Source organism: Passer montanus, unplaced genomic scaffold (assembly GCF_014805655.1).
Source record: "Passer montanus isolate IOZ18808 unplaced genomic scaffold, ASM1480565v1 scaffold20, whole genome shotgun sequence".
NCBI classification, from domain to species: Eukaryota; Metazoa; Chordata; class Aves; order Passeriformes; family Passeridae; genus Passer; species Passer montanus.
The window spans coordinates 8,115,196-8,138,007 of NW_024366592.1; the positions used below are offsets into that span (position 1 = coordinate 8,115,196).

The window sequence follows — 22,812 nt, forward strand, 5'->3', positions numbered from 1 at the left end:
TTTGGGAGAGGTGAGAAATTGAGGCAACATGTCAGTGCTCCAAAGCAGAGTAGAAATCAGATGTTCAATAATTTAATTAGCATGGACAAAAAAACATTGCTATACTATCTTAGTAAGAGAGTACTAATGATGTACATATGACAGCAGGTTAGGAATAAATACAGTGTGAAAATAATAAAGCCAAAAAAGCTGCTTTTTTGTTAATAATTGAATATTTTATGGCAACTGGATTAACAGAACTAAGTACTGTTTGGACAGCTACCATTGATTCTGTATATGGATTTGTAGAATGTTTTGGCAAACTGTGATGATTTGGAAGTAAACTGAGAATTCTGGTAAATTTTAAACCAAAATTAGCATAGTACATTTGGGATGTAGTCTTCAAAGTATTGCAGTAATTAGTGCATCTTTATTCATCTCATCACAAGAGAAGTTTCTACCTGACAGCCTCAGACTATGATGGTTTCTTAACTGCCCTGAATTTAGGAGGGTTCATTAAATGCAGCAATATTTAGATGTAACCATGGAGAATTTCCACTAAATATGGAAATCCACTGTAGTCTCTTTGGATTTACTGCTGTAAACTGAGACTCCAGATCACCCCAAATTTGTCTTTTTTCAGAAGAACCCAGAGCCATTCAGTGCTCCTTATTTTGGCTCCCCACATCCAAAGCGTGGCACTTCAACACTCAAATCATGCCTAGGAGCACAGGAACAGTTCCTTCACTGGCGTTTTTCATTATTTCCTTGACATTTGACCTCAGGGGACACTTCCCAAACACCACCATGCAGGGCCCTGTCCTGAGGCCTGTGGAGAGCTGGCTGTCAGTGTGACCCCACAGGCACGGCCGGGCCCCTCAGCGGCGGCCGCCACCCGCATCGCCAAGCGGGTGCCAAAGGAGGCAGCCCAGCAGCTCGGGGTTTATCCCCGGGGTTTATCCCGAGGGTTTATCCCCGGGCCACAGCCGGCCGTGAGGGCTGAGCCCGGGACTGCGTTTCCCAGGAGGAAGCGCGGGGCAGCGGGCGCGCCCCGCCCCGCGGAGCTCGGCGTTTGTTTCCGGGCCGCGGCTGCGGAGCGCGGCCGAGCTGCGGAGCGGGGCTGCGCCCGGCCCGGCCCGGCCCGGCCCGCCGGCATGGACGAGGACGGGCTGCCCATCGTGGGCTCCGGCATTGACCTCACCAAGGTACGGGCTGCGCTCGGCCGGCGCTGCGGGGCTGCCGCTCCTCCTGCCCGCTGCGCTGGCCCTGGTGCTGGGCGAGCCCCGCGTCCCCCCGGCTCCCGGCCCGGCCCGGCGGCCGCGGGCGAGGGGAGCTCCCCGTGCGGTGACGGTGCCGCCCTCGCACCCGGGAACGAGCGGGCTCTGGTCCTTACCTGTGTCTCCAGCTGTTTTCCTGAGGCGTTTTGCTGCGACTTCTGCGATAACTTTGTATTTAAAGATTAAGCCATTTCAAACATCGATCTGGGAGGCAAATCCTGTGCAAAGCTGTGTATTAATTTCTTTAAATGTTGTAGAAACTTTCTTTTTAAATTTAGTTTTCTCAGTAGAGAGCGTAAAGACAATTCCAGTTCACCCAGTGCTCCTTCCATGCTCTGTGCCACCCCACAGATTTCCGCTAAGGTCATAAGCGCTGCTTGGCAAATTTTGGAACCACAGAACTGAGCTTCAGCAGATGCTGCTGTACAGTGCACAGGCTGGAGGCTCGAGACAGTAGCAACAAAAGTCTCAGAAAAAGTCAGGATGTTTTAAGACGGCCATGGTGAATTGTATATTGAATGCACTGATGAATCAGTGGCTAAAGAAGAGGTGAAGACCAGAGAGTCACCGTAGTCACCCAAAAAGCGCAGCAGAATCTTGACTGCCAATAATATTCCTTGTAAATCTTCCACTTAAATGAGTGACAATTTCATAGGCTAATTTCCTTTGCGAAGGTTAAGACTTAAAGCAGTTGTCCAAGGTTATTAACCCTGAGGCACTAAAACTTTATACGTAAACTTTTGTGTGCAAATCCCTGAATTCAGTCTTCTGTAGTAGTGGTTTAAATAAAAATGGCAACTTTGTGTTACAATATGACGATCATTCTTTTCGGCAAACATAAGATTCTACATTTTAGTCTGAAATGTATGTGAGCATCGAAATTGATTTGGAAGATAATTTTGGTTATTTTAGGATAGTCTGGACTTGCAAATGAGAACAAGTAGGGCAGCCACTAAATACTTAGCAACATCACTACACTTCAGTTTTGGTCATGGTGTTAGTTGTAACTGAGTGTTAGTATGGCCGGCCAAGTTTGTTTTTCCTTCTGATTTTCATGAATATTCACAATTTCATCTGAAGGTGTTTTCTTTAAGATAACAATCACTCATTTCTTGGGTCTTGTTGCCTTTTCTATGTGTCCTGTAAATTTGCAGCTGTCATGTTAGTAGATTTTTAGTGGCAAAGGATTTGTATGAATGCATATGTGTATTAGAAAATGGTTTGTGTATGTATGCATTCATAGCAGGCACACTTGAGACAAATTTCCAAATAATTTCTTTTAAAAAACAGATATTGCAATCCAAATGTGAAAGTTTGAACATTGATGTGTAACCTAGTTTTTCTTATATTTTTTGACACAGGTTCCTGCTATTCAGCAGAAAAGAACTGTAGCATTTCTAAACCAGTTTGTGGTTCACACAGTGCAGTTTCTCAACCGCTTTTCTACTGTTTGTGAAGAGGTATGTTTATTATTTTCCCAGCTGTCCCTTTGTACAATTTTTAAAAATTCAAGAAATGGGAACCATTCATTTAAATGTTTTTGATGCAGTAATACTGGTAGCTTAAACCAAAAATGTAGTCTGCTTTCTGTTGAAGGTTTCTCTTTAGTAAGTGCTTAAGACAGAATTTCTCCCCAAGGGATCCACATGAACTCCTGATTATGCCACACTCCGTCCCGGGTTCTTAAACTTTTGCATTTGGGACAGTCTTTGAACTTCTTGGTACAAGGAATTTATTCTGAGCAGCTTCATCTCTGGCTCTTATATTGTTATGAAAGAAGGATGCCATGTTCTTGTGGTCCATCAAAACTTACTTTCAGATTTTACCACCTTTAATTTAAGAGAGTCATAGGCTACGCGCTGAATGCAAATAGTTTTTCTGTTGGAAAAAGGACATTTTTAGCAAGTGATTAGTTTAGTTTCCTGCAAAAAGAGAGAAAAATAAAAATATTTAGGATTAGTAAGTTTATGTGATGACTTTAGAGTCAATGGAAATACACCAGACCAACAAGATTAGAATTGTCCACTGAACAGGACAAGAGTTCTCCTTGTAAAAAGGGTATTTTCTAATGTGGCTTTGAGGATAACTATTTTGTCTTTAGAGGTTTTTTATACTTTTTCATTAGTTTATTCAACAAAGAATGCTATACAGCTCTAGCCAGCTGATCCAGGGCAGCAGTCAAATCCAATTAGACTAAGCCATGTAATCTGAGAAATTCTGTTATTTGTTGGTGAAGTTTGGAGCCAGACGCGTGACAAGTATAAGATTTGGCTATTACATGAGTATATGGAGCTTCAGAGGAAAAAAAGTCATTTTTCCTAGGTTTTTAAACTTCTTGTAACTTGATAGGTGGGACAGTGTAACTGCCTGATGATGCTGTTGTCAGTTGTCCGAAAGTCAGCTGTCACCTGATATCAGTATTCCCTCTTCCATGGGCCCTGTGGACATCAGAACACCTACACTTAAAGCCTCCTTGAGCACACAGCAGCACTGTGAAGTCTGCCTAATAAAACAGTTATTAGTTAACCAAAATGTGTTGTTACTCAAGAGACTAAATAGTTGCTTTATATACTCCTTGAGGAGCTTTTCGTATTCATTGAGTACAGAAGTGTTTTTAATGTGAAAGGTCGCAGTGTAAGTCAACAGAAGCCAAGAAACTCAAAGTCAGGGCTGACACCATCCTTAACTCTAAATTTCTTGGCTCTTGTCTAGTCAAATAGACCCATAAAATTGCATAATTGTCTTTTGTGCATCTTTCCTCCCCCTTATCCAGTTAAATGTAGGACACATAGTTCCTTCCAATAGGAGCTGACTCCTCTTCATGAACAAAGGACCATCTGTAAACAAGTCAGTGCTCTATCCAAAAAGACTAACTCCTGTCAGTCTCCTACTTTTTCTAGCATATTGGCAGAACTGCCATTTTCTTAGGGTGTTAAAGTTCTGCTTCAGAGCCAGGCAGAATCTTGCCAAGGTGCCAGAAAGCTGTCAGAATGGTACGTATCTGCCAGCCAGCACTCCAGCCAACTTCACTTGGACAGGTCTGGTGGAGTATGGTAGTGATTAGTTAAAAGACTGGCAGTTCTTATGGAGTAATTTAGAAAAACTTAAGCTGTATTTAAAAAAAAATAAATTCAAAATTTGATTGAGGTGCACCTGGAGCATATAAAGCGTCTGGCTAGTTCTGATTAATTGTGGATTTTGACTGTATAGGACTTTGAATCACCTGCTGTATTAATTATCAGATTTTCTCTTTGTATTTGCTCAGTTACATACACACATATCATCTCTTTTCATCTTCCACATTTGGAAAAAGCTTTGAAGAAAGATCTTTCAGTAACTGGGAGACTACAATGTGTCTACCATTATTCTCCAATTGCCCAAAGTAATGCCCTATTTACTTTGGCTTTCTTTTGTAAATAGTCTGTCTTCATTTCTGTCATTATATGGGAAAACCAACTGCAGAGTAAAATTATTTAAAATTTGTACTGCTGTAGCTACTGTTCTAAAAAGGGTTGTCATTGCTTCATTTATTTCATAATGTGATAATCTCATTTGCACTGTACTCTGCCTTCAGCAGGGAGAAGTTTAAAAATGTGATTTTTTTTAAGCAGCTGCAAACTCTTTTATATGTCCAAGTGCATAGGGGAGTGTTTTCACGTTCTAATTGTTTTCTGTTGTAGAAATTGTCAGCACTCTCTCTCCGTATCCAGCAAATTGAAACCACACTCAATATTCTGGATGCAAAGGTTTGTATGGATATAGACTTCATCTTCTAACAGTGACAGCCTCCTAGATTATATGAACTAGCTTCCTTTTTAGAGTCTGAATTGAGCAAATAAGTTTTCATAATGATTTGAAGGAGCTAATATAAAATCTTGATATCAAAAATTCTCTTTTTAACTCTTCTCTAGTTAATGCCTTACTATTTGAACTGTGTAACATTTGAATATGTAGTTGATACAGCAGAAGGGAAACAACAGTACCTAGTGGAAAATTTGAGTTTGTTAAGCATGTGAAACAGGAAAGGAACACTTTTTGCCTACAAACGCTAGTAAAAAAATTATTTCCCCCTTTGTGAAACAAAAGTATGTTTGTATGTTGCTGGACTGTGAGGACTTCAGCTGATGTAAGTAACTAGAGAGAAGCCTTGTAAATCCTTTTGATATTGAAATGTGACCTGAACTGGATCTAAACTAATGTAAATTAGTTTGATTTATCTTCTTTAGCTGAAATGACAAAAGGATATAATCTGTGGTCTTAGATAGGAAATATAGTGTATTATTTACTAGGAAAAAAACAAAATCCCAAAGTCAATCAATCACCCACTATAAAATTTTAACAAATTCTTCTTGCAATAATGATGGAGGCAATTTCAGTTGGCTTTTCTGGGAGCAAGGGTGGGATATTTTGAAAGTGTTCATTAAGATCTTTGTGGGGAAAAAAGTAGTGTAATAATACAAACGGAGCTTTCTAATTCTTATTTCAAAATATTTAGGAATTATCTCAATTGATGACTTTTGCAGAATTCTTCAGAATCATGTTAAATAGAATTTCCTTCAAATAGATATGTGGTGTATTTAATACCCACTCACATAATTTCCTTTAAAAAAGTGAAAGATGTAGAAAATTCAAAAATTTGTAACCAGTCTCCCATCTGTTAGGTGATAGAGCTGTTCTTGCCATGATTTCTTTCACTGTAGGGGAAGTAGCAGAGATTGCATGGCTCTTGTGTGGTTGATAAATGCAGTAGCAAAATGCTGGGAAGGTGTGGAAGCCTTTCCTGCTCTGCAGCACTGTGTTAACAGTGAAACTTTTTATTGTAGAAGGCAGCTGGATAGAAAGATTTTTTTTGCCCAATCAAAATACTAGAACTAGGGGCAGAAAGTTACAATTTTACTAATGTAAAACCTATCTGGACAATAAGTTGTAAGCAGAGTGCTACAGATTTTGTTGTACATGTAGTCTTATGAAGTGCTCATTGCTTATTTGATGACATTTTTTGCATTCAGTTATCCTCAATTCCTGGCCTAGAAGATGTCAAATTTGAAGTGTCCAGTGCAAATGTGAACAGTGTTACAAATGGTCCTGTGGCACAGGCTGCTACAGATCAACAGACAGCTGGATCACCTCAGTCTGGAGTAAGTAATGAAGCATAACCCATACCTTGAAAGAATAGAGCTCTCTCAAGTTTTTAATGTCATTTGCAGTAGATAGAAGAAGCAATTCTATTGGAAGTGAGCAATCACTGTAAAAGTCTACGACTGGGCTTTTCTCTGCTGGCACTGTTTTAACAAGTGACTTCAAACAAAAAAGGCTATACCCTTTATTAGCTATGTGACTTAAATAATTAGAACTAGCTCAAATCTAGTGCTAAATTTCTCCTTCCTTTTCTTCAATCACACTAAAATATGAACATGAATTACATTACAGCGCTGGGAAAGTCATGAATGAAAATAACATTTCAAATCACATCATTGCAACTCTTTTCTCCTTTCTTCAGAATGTGAGCTTTTAGCTCAAATTGGAATTTCTAGCATGCTTAATTCTACAGAGTTTATTACATTGAAGGTTTTCTGTATATCATCCTTCACATACAGTAAAGGCGAGCTTATTACTAGCAATCAGCATTAAAATACTACCCCTGCAACTAACTTCTTGTCATTTTGGGGAATTTAATGTGTGTGATTGGTTGATTTTTTAACCCAGACATTTGAGTCCCATGATCACCAACGACTAAGTAAGGCTTTCAGGCCCATTTGTAGATGGATTTCTTCTCCTGGTTTCCCCTTACAGTTTCTCCTCAAGGAATCCTCAATTCTGATCTCTGCTCATTCTCTTATTTGGTGGAAGTTGCTGTGGAAAAACAATAGCTGGAGCACTCTGCTGCTTTTGCCTGCCTGTCAAGGACTGTAACTCTGATTTGCAGGCAGCAGCAGGAGAGACCCTGGGCAGCATTGCATGTTCCAGCCACTTGAGAGAATGACTCACCATGAGTTCATTTTCTTTAAAATGTTCCTCTTCTCAGATATGGAAGTATATAAAGTACGTTTAAGTATATAAGGGTCATATATATTCCAAGTTTCAGGTGGTTAGTTTTGTAGAAAAAATAGAGTTTTCTGTGCTCTTTTAAAAGTATTAGAACTTCTTGTCATTTTTCACTTCATTTAAATGAAATATTTTCAAGGAATCTTTGGTTTCATTACATTATCCTTTGAGTAATGATTTATACTCAGAAGTATAGTTTAGAAGTTACATGATATGTATGAAACATTTGTCAGGGAATCAAATATTTTGAGGAAAAAAGGCATTGGACTACTGGGGGAGATTTATAGATATACTCTTTATAAATATTTTTTATAAAAAGACCATTTACATTGAATACTGTGATATTTATAAAATGCAACTTAACAGGTTTATTAGGGCCTTTTTGGTTTTTTTTATGTGTTGTTCAATAACTTAAAATTGTATCTAAAAGTAGAAGGACGCTCTTGTAACAGTGAACAACAAAAGAGCTGGATTTGTGATTTCATGCATCTCGGAAACCTCTAATTTTGTGAGTGTGGATCAGAATAATCCTCCTCTTGATTAGGAAGAGTTGCACTTTCCCCTAAAATACCCAGTTTTATTGTTTGGAATCTCTCCCTGGGTGTGGTGTGTGCACCTAACCATTAAAGGGTTTGTTCTTCACACACAGCAGAACAATACACAAGAGGAAGTGTTACAGAAAACGGAGGTAGTAACAGAAAACGTCACAACTGTGGCCAAGGATCCAAGATATGCCAGATACCTCAAAATGGTACAAGTGGTAAGTCAGTTCTCATGTCATTCTTTGGCTAACATGTTATTTTTTGGTGGAATGTACCACACATCTGTAAGTGAACCTTAAATGTCTAAAAACATATATTACAACAGTAATCTTTGAGGTAGGATAACCTCATAATATTCTAGCACATCTTCTCTAATAAATGAGTTAATGCAATATATTCCCTCAGACAGCTTCTGGCAAGATCTTTCTACAAAATTCTGCTGGTAGACTTGTGAACTGAAGGTGTGAAATGTGTAAATGCAAAGTGATATTAGCCGGAGGCACAGAAGATGCCACTGGAAGTGGAGTTGTCCTGGCAAATTGGAGTCATTCCCTGCATACAGACTGATTACAGCCTGATTTTACTGTAGGGTACAAAATACAGCTTTGCAAGTATAGTCCGGATCAGGAGTACTTGATATTTCTGTAAGGACCAAAATAGAGAGACGGGGATTGCTTCATTATCTGGTTCCACTCCAGTTTCCTGTTATTCATGATGCAGGTTTTGTTTACATCTTTATCTGCGGTCTGTGCTGCAGATAAGTAGGAAATAAATTATTGTAATCTCAATATTAACATGTGTGAAATCTAATGAAGGAATGAGAATGTGAATGGGAGACTATTTGTGATATTTTTAAGAGGTTGTTTCACATCAACCATTGAAACAAAGATTGGAAACAAAGAGTTTATTTCAATTTATTTTCAATTTGTCAGTGGAAATTTTCCTCTAAAATACATATTATAATTCTGGAAAGTATGACTATGTCATAGTATTAATAAAATGTTGCTTATGTTAAAACTAACTTCATGGTTTCACTCAGTCTTCAAAGAAATTATTACAATTGGTCTGCTTCATCCCTTGAAGGGTGTTCCAAACCTTATTTTTCACTTGAATCACAAATTGGCACTTTATGGGTAGCTTATTACAAACTATTTGGAAAACCTAGCAGTGGGATAGTAGCAGAGAGTAGAACACTATGTTACTGTATTGATTTAATGCCAGACTTCAAAGTGGATTTGAAAGTGCTGGATGGTCTAATTACTTTGAATTTTTTTTTTTTTTTGGTGACTGCTAGTGGAGTGAGATCTCACTTTCCACATTTCTGCTGTGTACTGGCAGTTCCTGGTGACTCCTCTGCCAGTTGTAAACAGTGTGGTAGGAAAGTCAAACTAACATACTACAAATTAATGTGTGTTTTTGTATTTGCCAAACTTGTCTTCTTGTCCGGTCAAGTATTTCAGTTGGTGTCATTTATTTGCCCAAATGAAGCTTCTAGCTGAAGATTTGTTTGAACTGATAATTTATTTATTACTCACAATGTTTGTGGGATAAAAGAGCAACATTCTAAACTAAAAGTAGCTCTTCCATGAAATTGTGACAAACTCATTTTGGTGGAGTGCAATTGAGGATACTAAATTCTTACTTTTTAAAATTTACAACAATATTCCAAGAAATCACACAAAAGCAGTACCATATTTGCAGAGTGACATTTAGGAAAGCATGAAAGGTAAAGTAATTGGAATGTCCTGATTGTATTATAAACAGATATTGGTACAATCTTAATTGTTTTCCTTCAGATAAGAAGTCTAAAAGTGCATTTTGATTAAACTTCACATTAGTTTTGTGAATCTATGATATATGAGGGTACTGAGAGGATTTTTTTCTCACAGATTTTAATGCACACAGTGTTGGAATAAAACATGCTCCACGTGTGAACATAAAAACAACCCATTCTTAGAAGTCCTTCACCAAATTCCCTTTGATTGAAATCAAATATGAATTCTGCCTTGCCTGATCAGTCTCAATTCTGGTTTCACCTGGTTTAAATTGATGCATAAACAACTTATCAGTGACTTCTGAGGTGGGGAAAAGCACCCTAAGAGCAGTCAAGCAGGGAAGAAGCATTAGTACAAGATGGTGTGTAGACACACAATCCCAGGGGTCCAAATCTATACTAGAACAACTAAATTTTTAAACTGACATGAAATATTCAAATAAATATTCAAAATATTCACCTTTGCAATGCACATTAGTTGTGAAGCTCTAAGATATTCTTTTATTTCAAGGTATTACATTGCAGCTACTTGAGTGACCTTTTTTCACATTATGCCTGATAGATTGCTACAGCTACGTACCTCTGTGTGTGCTGTTCCACAGTGCTCATGGGCAAGCCTTGATTGTGATTCTTACCTTGGAGCTGTCATAGAATCACATTGTGTTCTGGAACATTAGTCATGCTTGCCCTTTATTTTAGCACTATTTTACTTGCTTTTCGACAAAAGATACTAGTCCTACACCACTTTTCATTTAGAATTTCTTAGACCACCAGTAACTTTGTCCCTTTCAAATCAGAAATTGTATCCTCGTTTGGTTTGGGGTTTTTTTCCCATATCCTATATTGGCATGGAGTGATCCAGATGGTATTTCTGATGGTTTCCAGCAGGAGATGGCAAAGCAACAAGTTGCCTTTGAGCAACTATAGTGGAAACATAGGAGCAGTTTGTTGGAATGTATCTCATGAGAAGATGTGGGTCTTGGATATGTGATCCAAGATAAGAGGATGTTTAGGTGTTGATGAATAAAATAAAGTGCAGAAGCTGTGGAAGGACTCGCAGTAAAGGGAAGGAATTTTTTTAACATGCACATATTTGGCTGATATCTGTCCAGAAGTCACAGAAGATTCAAGCCTGACTGTATAAGCAGTTGTATTCAGAGAATTTACTTTTAAATTGTGCTTCTGTTCTCATGTCCTGTTTGCCTTTTTCTCCATGCTTTTTAGACTTCTCCAGCTTTTAGCACTGCCTCATGAGATCCTTCTGGAGTGGTAGCAGATGCACTTCCCTGGTTTTCTCTCTCTTGGGTATACCTTCAGCATGCCCAAGTCTTTCCTAGCACAACTCCTCTGCTGTCTTTGTGCTACTTTGTGCTTTCTCCACATTCTTACCCATACAGATAACATCAGCTTCATAATTTTGTGTGCACAAATTACAGTTATATCTATCCAGTCTTGATACTCTCCCTGCAACTTTTTCTAGATGTTTTGCCATAAATACAAGACAGATTAAAAGGGCCTTTAATCTCAATCATTTCTTGCTTCTAGGTTCGTATTGATGGGAACTGAGATTAATGTTCCATGCTGTTGTTTGACAAGTGACGTGCATAAATTTATATGAAACTGTGGTTTAAAAGTACCTGTGTTATTTAACTCACCTATTTGTGTCCAGTAGTTTTATATTATTCTTCCTCCTGCTGCACAGGGTGTTCCTGTAATGGCAATACGAAACAAAATGATTTCCGAGGGGCTAAATCCAGACCTTCTCGAGTAAGTAATTTGTGACTCCTAGTAGGGCTGCAGTGCAACTGTGTGTTTAAAAAACTTGGAAAAACATGTGCTTAGAAGAGGTTGCTCAAGGTGTTCTGAGCTATAGCAGTGACAAGCCAGCATCTGACAATGTGCATTTAGCAATGAGGACTGAAATAAAAGGTCAGTAGCCATTTTCAGTGCCCTGTGTAGACTATGAGGTTTTTCCCAGATACTTGCTTTCAACACTCCAATAAGAAAATGTCATTTTTGTAGAGTAGCAACAACAAACTCATTCTTATTTTGTTGAATGCTTGAGGGACAACACAGTTGTTTCCAGATTCCCTCAGTAGATGTAGTGTACAACTTGACTTCAAAATTGACAGCGTAAATTGAAGTCAGCAGCTCAAAATTTTTGGCTGTTGATTGAGTCAATCTGAAGTGAAGACTACTAAGTAACTTTCAATGCTTTCAGTGCTTCTTGTCTGGACATAAACGTTAATTTCAGTCTTACTGTACAGTGAACATTTAATTTAGTTCTACTGTATTATTTCACAGAATTTGTTAAACTGATTAAAGTATTAGCTTCCATTCTTACATTATAGACACCAAAATGTTTGAAGTATTTTTGCATTCTTTCCAGAAACTGTCAGGGTATTAAAAAGTCCATTTTTCATTTCTAATGAAGTCCTTTTACATTTTGTAAAGGCTTATTCTGAAACTAACTACTTGTTAAATAAAATAAACCTGAAGTATCATCATATGATGAATGACTTTAGCTCTCAGTTACTTCCTGGTCTAGATAAGCTAAAGTAGTTATTCTTCAGTTGTTTTCTTTTCTGATTGAATTAGAAATAAAAAAAAGACCCTGTGCAAATTGGAGATAGGTTTAGCAAATGTGGGTTTTCTATATGTGTGTTAAATGTATTGTATTTTTTGCTGTGTTTTCAAGTCCCTACCTTTCTATAATTGCTGCTATTTCTTCATGTTTGGGTGGATTTTTATAGTAGATAAAACAAAAAGATAATGAGTTAAAATTTCAAAAGCTGTTTTTTTTAAAGTGTCTGCTTTTGGATTGCTATTTTGCATTAAGGCAGAAACGTTATTCCTGTGGATTGAGGCTCACAGAATATGTTTGGGGCTAGATCTCAAAATCCATCTTCAAAGATCTGTGCAACAGTAATGCTTAGCCAGATTTTCTTTAAAAGGTTATTGGTTTGAAAACTGGTTAAAGAAAGCTAATTATTTGTCAAGGTGCATGATGTGGAACATGTTAAGGTATCAGGAGTGACTTCAATTTTCTTGCGTCATGATGCTATAGGCTTCTTCTTTTATGTGTGTCTTGCCATTCACCCTGTATTTCCTGGGTCTTCAGCTTCCTTAGGTCTGCTCACTCAGTCCCAGAGAAAATGAGGAAAATGTACACATGGCTGTGTGCTCAGTCACTTACTGCAGACTCCCCCAGCTCCTTGCCATTGGCTGAGCATGGGTTATTTGTGGCTGAAGATGTGCTAATTCTAATGATACAATATTGTTTCTACACTCTCCTCTTGGCTTTTCTACCTCTGTTAATGCTCCTTTCTCAACTTTTTACAGCGTTTGGTAACTGCCTGTTCTATCAAGCTCCCAGTTTACCTATCCTTGACTTTTGTTTCTTATCCTTCCTCTCTTGCCTGTCTTCAGTTCCAGAAGAGTTTGTCCTGCTCTCATGAGCTAAAGGAATTCAGCATCATCTTCCTCTTCTTAATAAATGAGAGGTTTTGCACTGGTCTCTGCAGATCATGTCTTTGCACAGCTCTTCTGTTTTGTCATTACCACGGCAACAAGGAATAATATTGTGAAGTGGTATTTGCATGAGAAAGCAAATGCTTTCTTCATTTGTTTTAGAGGTGTGCAGTGGGGAGGGAGAAGGCTCTTCTGCAGTTCTTTCACACACTTCTCATCTTTGCACCAAAAATGTTTAGGAACACTTTAAAGTTACCTTAGGGATTCCCAACAGAGAAATTATACTAAACAAAACTAATGTTGGAAAAGAAATTCTATACTCCCAAGATAAATAAGAACAGGATGATTAATACAACTGTCAGTTTAGTTTAAAATGCAATATTTTATCCAAGAGATGTTAACTGTCATACAGGAAGTGAGTTTCTCTGAATGTCATTTTCCCCCAAGTATTATTATGTTTGTATTTTCTACCTCACTTTCAGCCTTTATCAGGCTCTCTATTGTTTGTATGTCAAATTCATTACATACTTAGGAAAGAGAGTCCATGGAGAGCTAGCATCTTCAGGCAGTAATGTTAGTTAGTCTTTAGATGGCTTGCTTCTCTCACCTTCATTTCCAGTAGATTCCCCAAGCAAACATTTTGCCATAGTGTTAAGATCCATCCTAAATATTCTCTTTAAAACTAAATACAAGAGGTCTGATCATTTGTAGTCAATAAAAATCCCATGGCTGCTCTTGCATGTCAAATTTAACCCAAAGTTCTAGCCAAATTCCACTCTGAGTAATTCTTTTTTGCTTCACTAAATTATCCCTGCAGTTTTAGTTGGATACAATATTGTTCATTTCCTGTCTTATTTTTTTCATGTACTATTTACACTGCTTAATGGTGTACAGAATGTTCCTTTCAGCCCAACAACCTCTGAAGATTGAAAAAAAATTGAATTAATCATTATTGCCTGCTTTCAACTCTTTCTACAAGTGTTTGCCACTTCTTAATGATCTGTCATCATTTCTGATGGCATCAAAGGCGTGCATTCACACTGGTGTCTACAGAGTTTTGATGTCCAGTGAGTTACAGTTTCTAGTGTTTGCCTTCCAGTTGTAGGTGAGGCAATAGCACTAAGGTGTGAGTTTGTGAACCATAAACAGTTAATGTGTTAAATGTTGTGGCAATAAAGTGCCTGCAGTTGTTGTGCAAGGACAGTGGTGTTACGTGCTGAGCTGCTTGTGCTCTTAGCTGGATTTACAGCACAGAATGTTTTTGTTGCCTGCAGGACCCCAGATGCCCCTGTGCCTGCCTGGGGAGATGATGGCAAAGCAGAAGAGAGTTCTGATAGTGAATCTTCATTCAGTGACTGAAGAGACTGATTCCAGCCTTTGGAAACCTATGTTAAGTGCTCATGTGTTTGGAGCTTTGGCAGACAATGGTTTTCTGTGGATCACACGGATGACATGGTTTGTCTTACAGCGTTTTTAAGAACTAAGATCGTCCGTGTTCTGTTCTGGAAAGTTTGAACAGGCAGCATGTTTCAACCTGAACCCTTCCCCCATGAAAATGAATCATGAGATCCTTGCAGTTTTTATGCTGGATTGTGTCAGATTCATTTCTGGTTCTGCTAAAATTACTTCGTAGGGCTCTAAGAATTCCACACCTTTAAACCTCCATGTCTCTAAAACTGCATTCTGGTCATTGTTACATTTTAAATGTAAACATTTAACCTATGTTGCCTTCTTTCTGCTTCATAACTTAAAAGGTAAATTAACTTTGGAAAATGAAAGTGTTTCATTGATGAACTGTACCTTTTTTGCAATATCCTGTGTTTGCAATGATGCAGCAAGAATTACATATAAGTCACCTCTCTTATGGTGATTGCAAATAAGTGATACTCAGATTTGAGAAGAACTAAAATACAAGTGAAAAATATATTAAAACCCATTTTGAATACATTTTCAAAGCATATACTGCTATTCAGTGCCACATTAGAGTCTGTATGAAGCTGTTAAAGGAACTCCTACTCTTGAAGGGTTGATTTATCCAATTGAGGTTGCAGTGTTGTAGATAGAAAGGTACAGACATGGCAAGGTTGGTTTGAAAATGACACTGAGAAAAAAGCAAGGGACTGGGAGATCATTAGTGGAATCTCACTACTGGTTCAGTGCTGTGTGGGTCAGTTGAAACCATTTTCTGACTTCATTGGCCTTACTCAAAAGACACTGTGGCTGAACAGTTTGCTTAGGATGAGAAATCACCTCCAAGTTGGTGCCTTTGCTGATAATTTCAGCAAAGAAGCTAAAATTCAGGTTGTATAAGGGTAAAACTACCTTGGCACCTCTTGAGGCACTCATTGAGGAACAATATAAAGAAATGCCTGATGTGCCCTGAAGATTCCCCTGAAAATTACTTGATATACTTTGTGACTCAAACATTATATTTCATTGAAGAATCTTCTTTAATACAGTTTGTTCCACATGAAATCCTTTGCAATCTGTTTGAATTCCCCAGATTGTTGTGATTATACCAGAATGCTGTGTGCCAGGCAGTCATTGACTTTCTGATATTTATATTCTTGCTGTGACCAAGAGAAGACTAAAACTGAAGCTCCAAGGGTATAAGTTTGTTAGCCTTTATGACTGAGTCAATACCTTCTCTCTTAGTTATTTCTGCCACTTCAGAAGGTTACCTGCTTTTTTCTTTTTTTATCTGTAACTTAAGCATGTCTCCCATTTCAGCCTGGGAGACATATTTATGCTCTCCATAACCTGTAAATCAGAGTAATGCCTGAATCCCTACAAAAGCATATATGCACTAGAGAATGTCAAGAGATGGTATTTCGATGATGGGTTAATTGCTATTGAACACTTAAAATTTACTTAATAGTTAACACTTGGTAAAACACAAAAAATATTAACATATTAGCAATAAGTATTTCAAATGTAAATGTGATAATGTTATTTCAGAATGTATATATTGAAATACTCATGACTTTTTAAAATCTATATTTGAAAACTCATTTAAGCAGTCTGTAAAATAAAAGCTATACTTTGTAAACCAAAATTATGGTTTCATTTTATTCCTGTATCTTGCTCTAAACAAGACACTGAAAATAATTCCAAAGTCTGTGCAATTCAGGTTTCTCCAGAGCTGACTTTGCTGATACAACCTGCTAGCCTAAGGAAAGAGTTTTGGAAATTGGGGTTTGGAGTTAAAGTTAACCTATGGTGGCACTCTGACCACAGGAGGACTGAGTATCCTACAGCCACTGTTCTAAGAAGCAAATTTAAGGAAGGCTGAAATTAATGTGTATTCTGTGTTTGATATTTTGGAACTGACGTGGACCATGTAAGGAAGTAGCATGATTTAAAGAGTTGAATTGAGACATAGTAGTTTATTATCTTTCTAAAGAAACAAGCAAGGTTAACAAAAGACAGTAAAGAAGGAATAACTTTAGTTTTTTAACATTCTAAAGAACTTTTCATATAAAATAATTTTATTTTGAAAAAAAAATCCTAAAATCAATTGTCTTTTACACCACTGCAGATACACTTTTATGTGGAATGAAAAAGAAAGCCTCTGGCCTACAGACACTTGTTAAAATAAGGATAATTAATCAATAATTATATATGTCACAGAATAACAGTTTCATTAATAGGGATTGTGAATTTAATTGCTTAGGAACCGGATGATCTTTTCAGGGTAGACGTTTACTGTGGAGTACTGCACATAAATAAATAAATAATTTATGTGCTGCACTCCACAGTAAACGTCTGGTAAACTTGCAGAAACATTAAGAAAAATCTTTCCACTTTGTCTCCTCTCCCAGTTATGTGGTAACGAAGTCTAAATGTCTGTATTGTGAGGAACTGGGGGGAAAAAAGATAAAACTATCCCTTTTTACATTCAGTGTCTCAGCACCATAGTGCTTCCTCTACCTTTGGAACCTCTGACCAATTTAGGCTCTTCTGCTCCTAAACACATCCCTTTGCTCTTAAGCTGTAGCCAAATTCAGTCTTGAGATGTTTCAGCTGACACAAGGGGCTATTAAATATGGGAAGGTTGGTTTGAGACTGAATTATGTCAGCTGTGCTGGTGCTCCTTGGTCTGCAGCAGTTTTCTAGAGCTGTGGTGCTAGCCCAGCAAGCTGGAAAGTCCTTAACCGCAAGCTGAATACTGCGAGCGGAGAATATTCCAAGGCGCTCGTTATTTGCCATCTGTTTTGGAATAGAAGATGGAGGGAGTATTTCAGCTTGGCAGCACGGTAATCAGATATATGTAATACTTTCAAGGGATAAAGTCCATTTTTAAGAAGTTTTTATTTTTAAAAGCTTCCAACAGCAATGAAGTTTTAAAAGATACGGTACCCATTAAGAAGTGTCAGTAATACACATCTAATATACACCAATTTTACACAGATTTGAACTCATCATCTGGGGCAGTATTACAACTTGTAGGCATAAAAACTGCTGCAGAGTGTTGGTGGAATAACCACTGAATGCATCTGTTAATACTAATTATGTACTACTGGTAAACTATATATTCTTTGTTTAAGCAAACATTTTTAACCCCATCACAATATTCCTCATTCTGCAGGTGAATGGGAGTGCAGAATGCATAAAGGTCAGTTTCTTAATGCTATTACAGGCATTTTAAATGCATGTAGATGCTCTTAGACTAGATGCATGTCTATTTTTGTAAGTAAAACCTCAAAACCTGTCAAAGGCAAAAGCAACATCTGGACATGATAACTTTATAGTGAAGTCCTGGTTTAGCAGTTGTAATCATTAATCTGTTCCCTCTCAAGTCTTCTGTTCAGCTACATTTGAAATGAAAATTGGTGGTTCTTTTTCCAAGCTGAGTCTCTTCCTCTCTCTTGTTTTTCTTTCCAGTGTGTGTTATTTACACCAGTGAGTAAGTGTATAGTTTGACGTTCTGTGAAAAAAAAAATATAACAAACTATAGTCTGTACTTGGAAAAAGAGAATATCACTAAAATCAGCACTTTGAGCTGTGTGTGATCAGGTCAGTTTTGCTTTCCATAGTGTTACATAGCAAGAAACTTATATTCATAGTGGGCTCAATCTGTCTGGAGATCGTTTTCTCTCTGAAAAGCCAGACAGAGGTAACAGTCCTACAATGAGTTTGTCTGCAGAACGGGATGTGTATTTTCTTATTCTGAAAATTTGGCATCCTGCTGTCTGAAATGCCTGCACTGGTGTCCAAAGTGTTACTCTCCTGATGCTTCATGTGATGGGGTCTCCATTCAGGGCACTTTGCAGAGCACAGGCCAGGCAGGAAGTGCCACATTGGCTGGGGCCCTTCTTGCTTAACTCTGCAGTTGTGTCTGTGCTAAAAGTCAGTGCTGAGTGCCTTAAGGGAAGATGTGAAGAGCACCACAGTGTTCCTGCAGTCCCTTTTCCTGCCACCAAGACTGCACTCTAGCCAAGAGCAGAGACTGATGTTCAGTACGAAATTGCAAGTTTGTTGGTGCTTCCAAAAATAATTTAATTAATTTGGGAAGCTGTGGATATTCCTGCCTAGTGTTTGATTCACTAACTTTGCTAATACAATATTTTTTTAAGGGAGTTCCATGGGCTTGTTCATTACGAGAGTAACGAAGCAGAAAATTCAAATAATATTCCTCATGCCATACAAAAAGTGAGTGACAGCAACAGGCCTAGCATAGGTTATGTCACATTCTGAAGAAACAAGTCTGAATAGCCAGAAAATAAAATGCACGTCATTGGGTGAGGACAGATGCAGCACAAAGCACTCTGTTTTATTTGCTTTAAAAAGAAAAAACATTAGATCTGTGTCTTGACCTTAAACTAATGGATTATTTTCTCATTCAGTATATTTCCCATTTTCAGGTTAATGGGTGGAAAGGAAAATTCTGAATAAACATTCACTTTGCAGACAGTTGGTTTTCTTTGCTTCAGATTTCAAAACTGGTGCCCTCTCCCTGAAGGAATGAAATAGTAAATAATAGTATTCTCTGATTTAGGTAGTACACCCTTTGCCTCTCAAGCTCTTGTATATTCTAGAATGTGGACTAGAAATCCCTTCCTGGGTTTCATTATGGCCTCCTGCCCTGGTCTGTGGAATCAGAAGTTGCAGTAAAGTAAATGCTAGCCCCGTCTTTCACTGGAAGGAGCATGTCTCCAAGTGCTGAAAACACAAGGCAGAACAAAGGGATCTGAGAGTAATTTTTGACATTTATATGAACAGGTTTTTTATAGGTGATTACCATTAACTGTTTTGTAAATCTTATCCTTAAAGTCACTTGTAGTGTTGAGAAGTTGAGTACACGTGAACCAACCTGCTGTGAAGAATTGGACACTGGACATAAACTTCCAAGGCCTGTTTTAAATAATAGCTCTCCTAAGAACTGTGATGATCCTTTTTGCTTTCAAGCAACGATCTCTAGTGTCCAGTTGACTCCATGCTCCCAGCAGATTGCATAATCTTGGTGTGATTTCCTATATGGCAGTCCAGGACCTGGGGAATCCTTCCTCAGTGAGACCCAAACTGTTCACAATTAACATCGTGCAGTATTGATTTCTCTTTACTATTTCCCAACAACTCTTTGAAAAAGAACAGTTCTGTGTGCTGAGACGATCCTTTGGTCTTCTGGATCCAGCTGACCTATTTTTAAAGTAGATCAGAAGTAGGGAGGGAAATAAACTGAGAAAATGAGTTGTCTTTTTCTCAGCTGTTTCATCATTTGCTTTTCCCTCAGGGGACAGCCAGTATTTTTGTAAAAAATGGATTAGGTGAAAAATGGTTCATAATGCTTTATCATGTGTTGTTTAGGAAATTGATGTTAGAAGCTTGCCTGCACAAAAGCATATGTTAAGGAGATAATTTCAAAACAGCTGAATTCAGTTAGAATATCATGGGTGGGAGTTTATTAGAAGTATTTTTGTTACTGTAGCTTCTTCCTGCCTCTTACTTGGCTTTTTTATTTGCTTCCTCTTCTGTTGTAAATGTGAGGCTTTGTTGCTGTTCTTTCAGCCTCCTGGCATCTTTGCTCTTCAATCATTCTTGAGCTGGCCTATTACCATACTTGTAACCAAGCTGTCTTTTGACCTCTTCCATTTTACAGGATAACTCTGTGATGCTTTCTGCATATTTTAATTGTGAAAAGTGTTTAGCTTGATTTAGTGTGGAAAAACCATCACTTTATACACATCTGTCCTTAGTTCCCCTCAACTTTCAGAACCTGTTGGCTAGTTTCAATCACATTTGTGTAGGGATTAGAGGAAGGCATCCCAAAGAGTGGGGTTCTTATGGATTTGATAAAAAAAAATAACCAAGTAAAAAGGAGAGATGGTGTAACAGCATTTGAGCTGAAGCATCCTTAGCTGAAGCCTTCTTATACCCCGAGTGGTCCATGCCACAAAGAGGTGTTACCCAGTACCCCATTCATGCTTTTTCCCTGAGACTGTGCCCTCTCAACAGAAGCCTTTAATCCCCTCTGGTTACAGCCCTAAACCCAAATACAGGATGGTCACCTGGATTTTCTTTATTCAAGCCATGTGTCAGTCAGCAGAACACCACAGCACTGCTTCATGGTCAGTGAGGTCTGACTAGCAGAGAGACCCCGAGGTGCAGTAAACAGAGCTTCCTTTTTTCCAGGGCCTCCTGTAATGTTTTATGAGCATGAGGCAGTGTGGACCCTGCTGTAGGAAATGCACAGGTGAACTTGCATCTTAGAAACCAAAGCCAGTCAGGCACATGCTCAAGCTTCCTAGCAAGTCAAATTCTGTTCATTTCCCTGAACTTCTTGCTCTAAGTATACAGTTACCAGAAAACATTTCAAAATGTGACCAGCTTGGATCAGGAGAGATGCCATGCTTTTGTGGTGACTGGAGCCTTGGCAGAGAGGACAGGAACAATAGGACAGTTCTCTTTGGGAATTATTTATGTTGTCCTCTTTATTGTGCTTTATATGTTACAAGTGGACCATGTTGTGCTGGTGTTGTGTAAGGCATTCCTCAGGAAATCAGGTGGGAGTACAAACTTTCCTTTTGCCGTATAAACAGAGCGTGTTGCATAACCGAACTTGTCTTTCTGCTGTTAGGGATGTTGTTTTCCATTTCTGTTATGTGTCTATATCGTCACACACAGCAGCCCACCCTGCACTAGCTGTTTTTTCCAGGCCCTGTCCCTCCTGGGCATCCATCCCTTCGCTCCATCACATGCTGTTGCTCTCCACAGGGTGTCCCGGCGTTGCAATGAGCCTCAGCCACCAGCAGCACCAAACACAGCTCCCCGTGGCAGGCCCCAGCTGGCTGCTGCTCCCCGTGTTGCTAATCTCACCTCTCCCGGGGGCTGAATTGCTCAATCTTGCCCAAATATTTGACACTGGATTCTTTTGTCAGATGCCTTTGCTGGGACAGTGTGATAAGTAATGAATGGACAGGCTGTCAGGAGCAGGCTTTGCCACACAGTGGGGCTCTGCTGACCCAAAAACTGGACTTCAGGAGCCTTGAGCCCCACCTTCCCCAGAAGGGCTTCCTTTCTGAAAAGAGGTTATGGTTTTGTGTGTGTGTGTGTTAGTTTTCAGTGTGTCTCTGTTGGGCAGCTCACCTACCATTGCACTCACACACTGAGCACACAGCTAGAGCCACAATTAATGTCACACAATCAACTGAGGTAGCAGCCATGCCATTTTGGATGCCATATTTTGGCCATTTTCCAGCATGTATCTTCGCTGTGGGAGACTCCTTATCACACAGGAATCACCTGCCAAGGGGAATGCCCTGTCATACAAGAGAAATTTAGGATCAGCAGTCATTTGCATAGCTGTTCCAGGTTTTGTATCTGTCAGTCACCACCAGTGCATTTCATGTCCTTTCTTCAATGCACCTCAGCTTAGCTAGAGGATAGACAGCATTTCTGATTCTAGATTTGCATAGCAAATTCACTTTAGTGGCAGTCTTTACTTAATAGTTTTGCTTGATCTTTTTCTCTCTTGCTACATAAGCAAACAGAGTGAACTATGGAGAAAAAAAAAGCATTAATTGATACTTAACTTCATTATGGACAGAATATTTATCATCAGATTTTGAAAGTTTTTATTACATGAGCTCTTTCACGTCACAAAGAAAACGCATCCACACATACACATTCTCACATTCACACTCCTAGCTTCCCAATGTGTTTATATTTTCAGTTCCAATTTGTAACACTTCATCTGTTCCTGAGCAGTGCACATTCTTTATTTATGTTCAAGATCCAAGCAAACAAAATTCCTTCAAACATCTTTCTGAATCAGAGAAGAAATGACAGTGAAAAAAAGCAAAACAATTAAGTTCTCCCCCATTTATATGAACACTTTACTGAGGCTTGTTTTGTTACATAGTGTTATAGTGAAAACAGATGATATTTGAAACTTGGCTTTGAAGCAGGCCTCCCTTCAGCCTCCACAGGCAACCAGACATTCCCCTTCTGCACATCACTTCCAACAGCTCTTTCGTGCAAAACATTTCCCTGTTTATCCTCCAGACAAATTGCATTTGCTTGTCTTAAGTCATCTGTGTACTAAGAAAAATGATGTGTTGTCAACCCCAGACCCCACTCCTCTTTCTAAATCCTTTCTTTTGTAAAGAATGAAATGAAAAGAAGAGGGAGTTAATTTGTGGCACTTCTTTCTTTTCCTTTAGGATGTTAGGGTGGCTGCAGTGAGCAGAAATGCAATCAGCCTGCGTGCCTTGTCTGATGCCCA

General features: G+C 38.6%; 1 protein-coding gene across 2 annotated transcripts; it reads left to right on the forward strand.

The window, feature by feature from the left end:
• Positions 1–1,051: 1,051 nt before the first annotated feature.
• WASHC3 (WASH complex subunit 3) lies at positions 1,052–16,143 on the forward strand. Of its 2 annotated transcripts, none has more exons than XM_039708182.1 (7): positions 1,052–1,184; positions 2,618–2,716; positions 4,937–5,002; positions 6,266–6,394; positions 7,951–8,061; positions 11,320–11,384; positions 14,363–16,143. In XM_039708182.1, the coding sequence occupies exons 1-7, from the start codon at positions 1,134–1,136 to the stop codon at positions 14,445–14,447; spliced, it is 606 nt and encodes a 201-aa protein (XP_039564116.1). In that variant the 5' UTR covers positions 1,052–1,133; the 3' UTR covers positions 14,448–16,143. The 2 variants fall into 2 exon arrangements, with proteins under 2 accessions (XP_039564116.1, XP_039564117.1); XM_039708183.1 differs by having other exon boundaries at positions 7,954–8,061.
• Positions 16,144–22,812: the final 6,669 nt, after the last annotated feature.

Excerpts from the sequence above, each read along its gene's own strand:
- WASHC3 (XM_039708182.1), top strand. The coding sequence starts at position 1,134 with ATGGACGAGGACGGGCTGCCCATCGTGGGCTCCGGCATTGACCTCACC. Across the intron at positions 1,185-2,617 it reads CCGGCATTGACCTCACCAAG|GTTCCTGCTATTCAGCAGAA; the intron begins GTACGGGCTGCG and ends TTTTTGACACAG. Across the intron at positions 5,003-6,265 it reads TCAATATTCTGGATGCAAAG|TTATCCTCAATTCCTGGCCT; the intron begins GTTTGTATGGAT and ends TTTTGCATTCAG.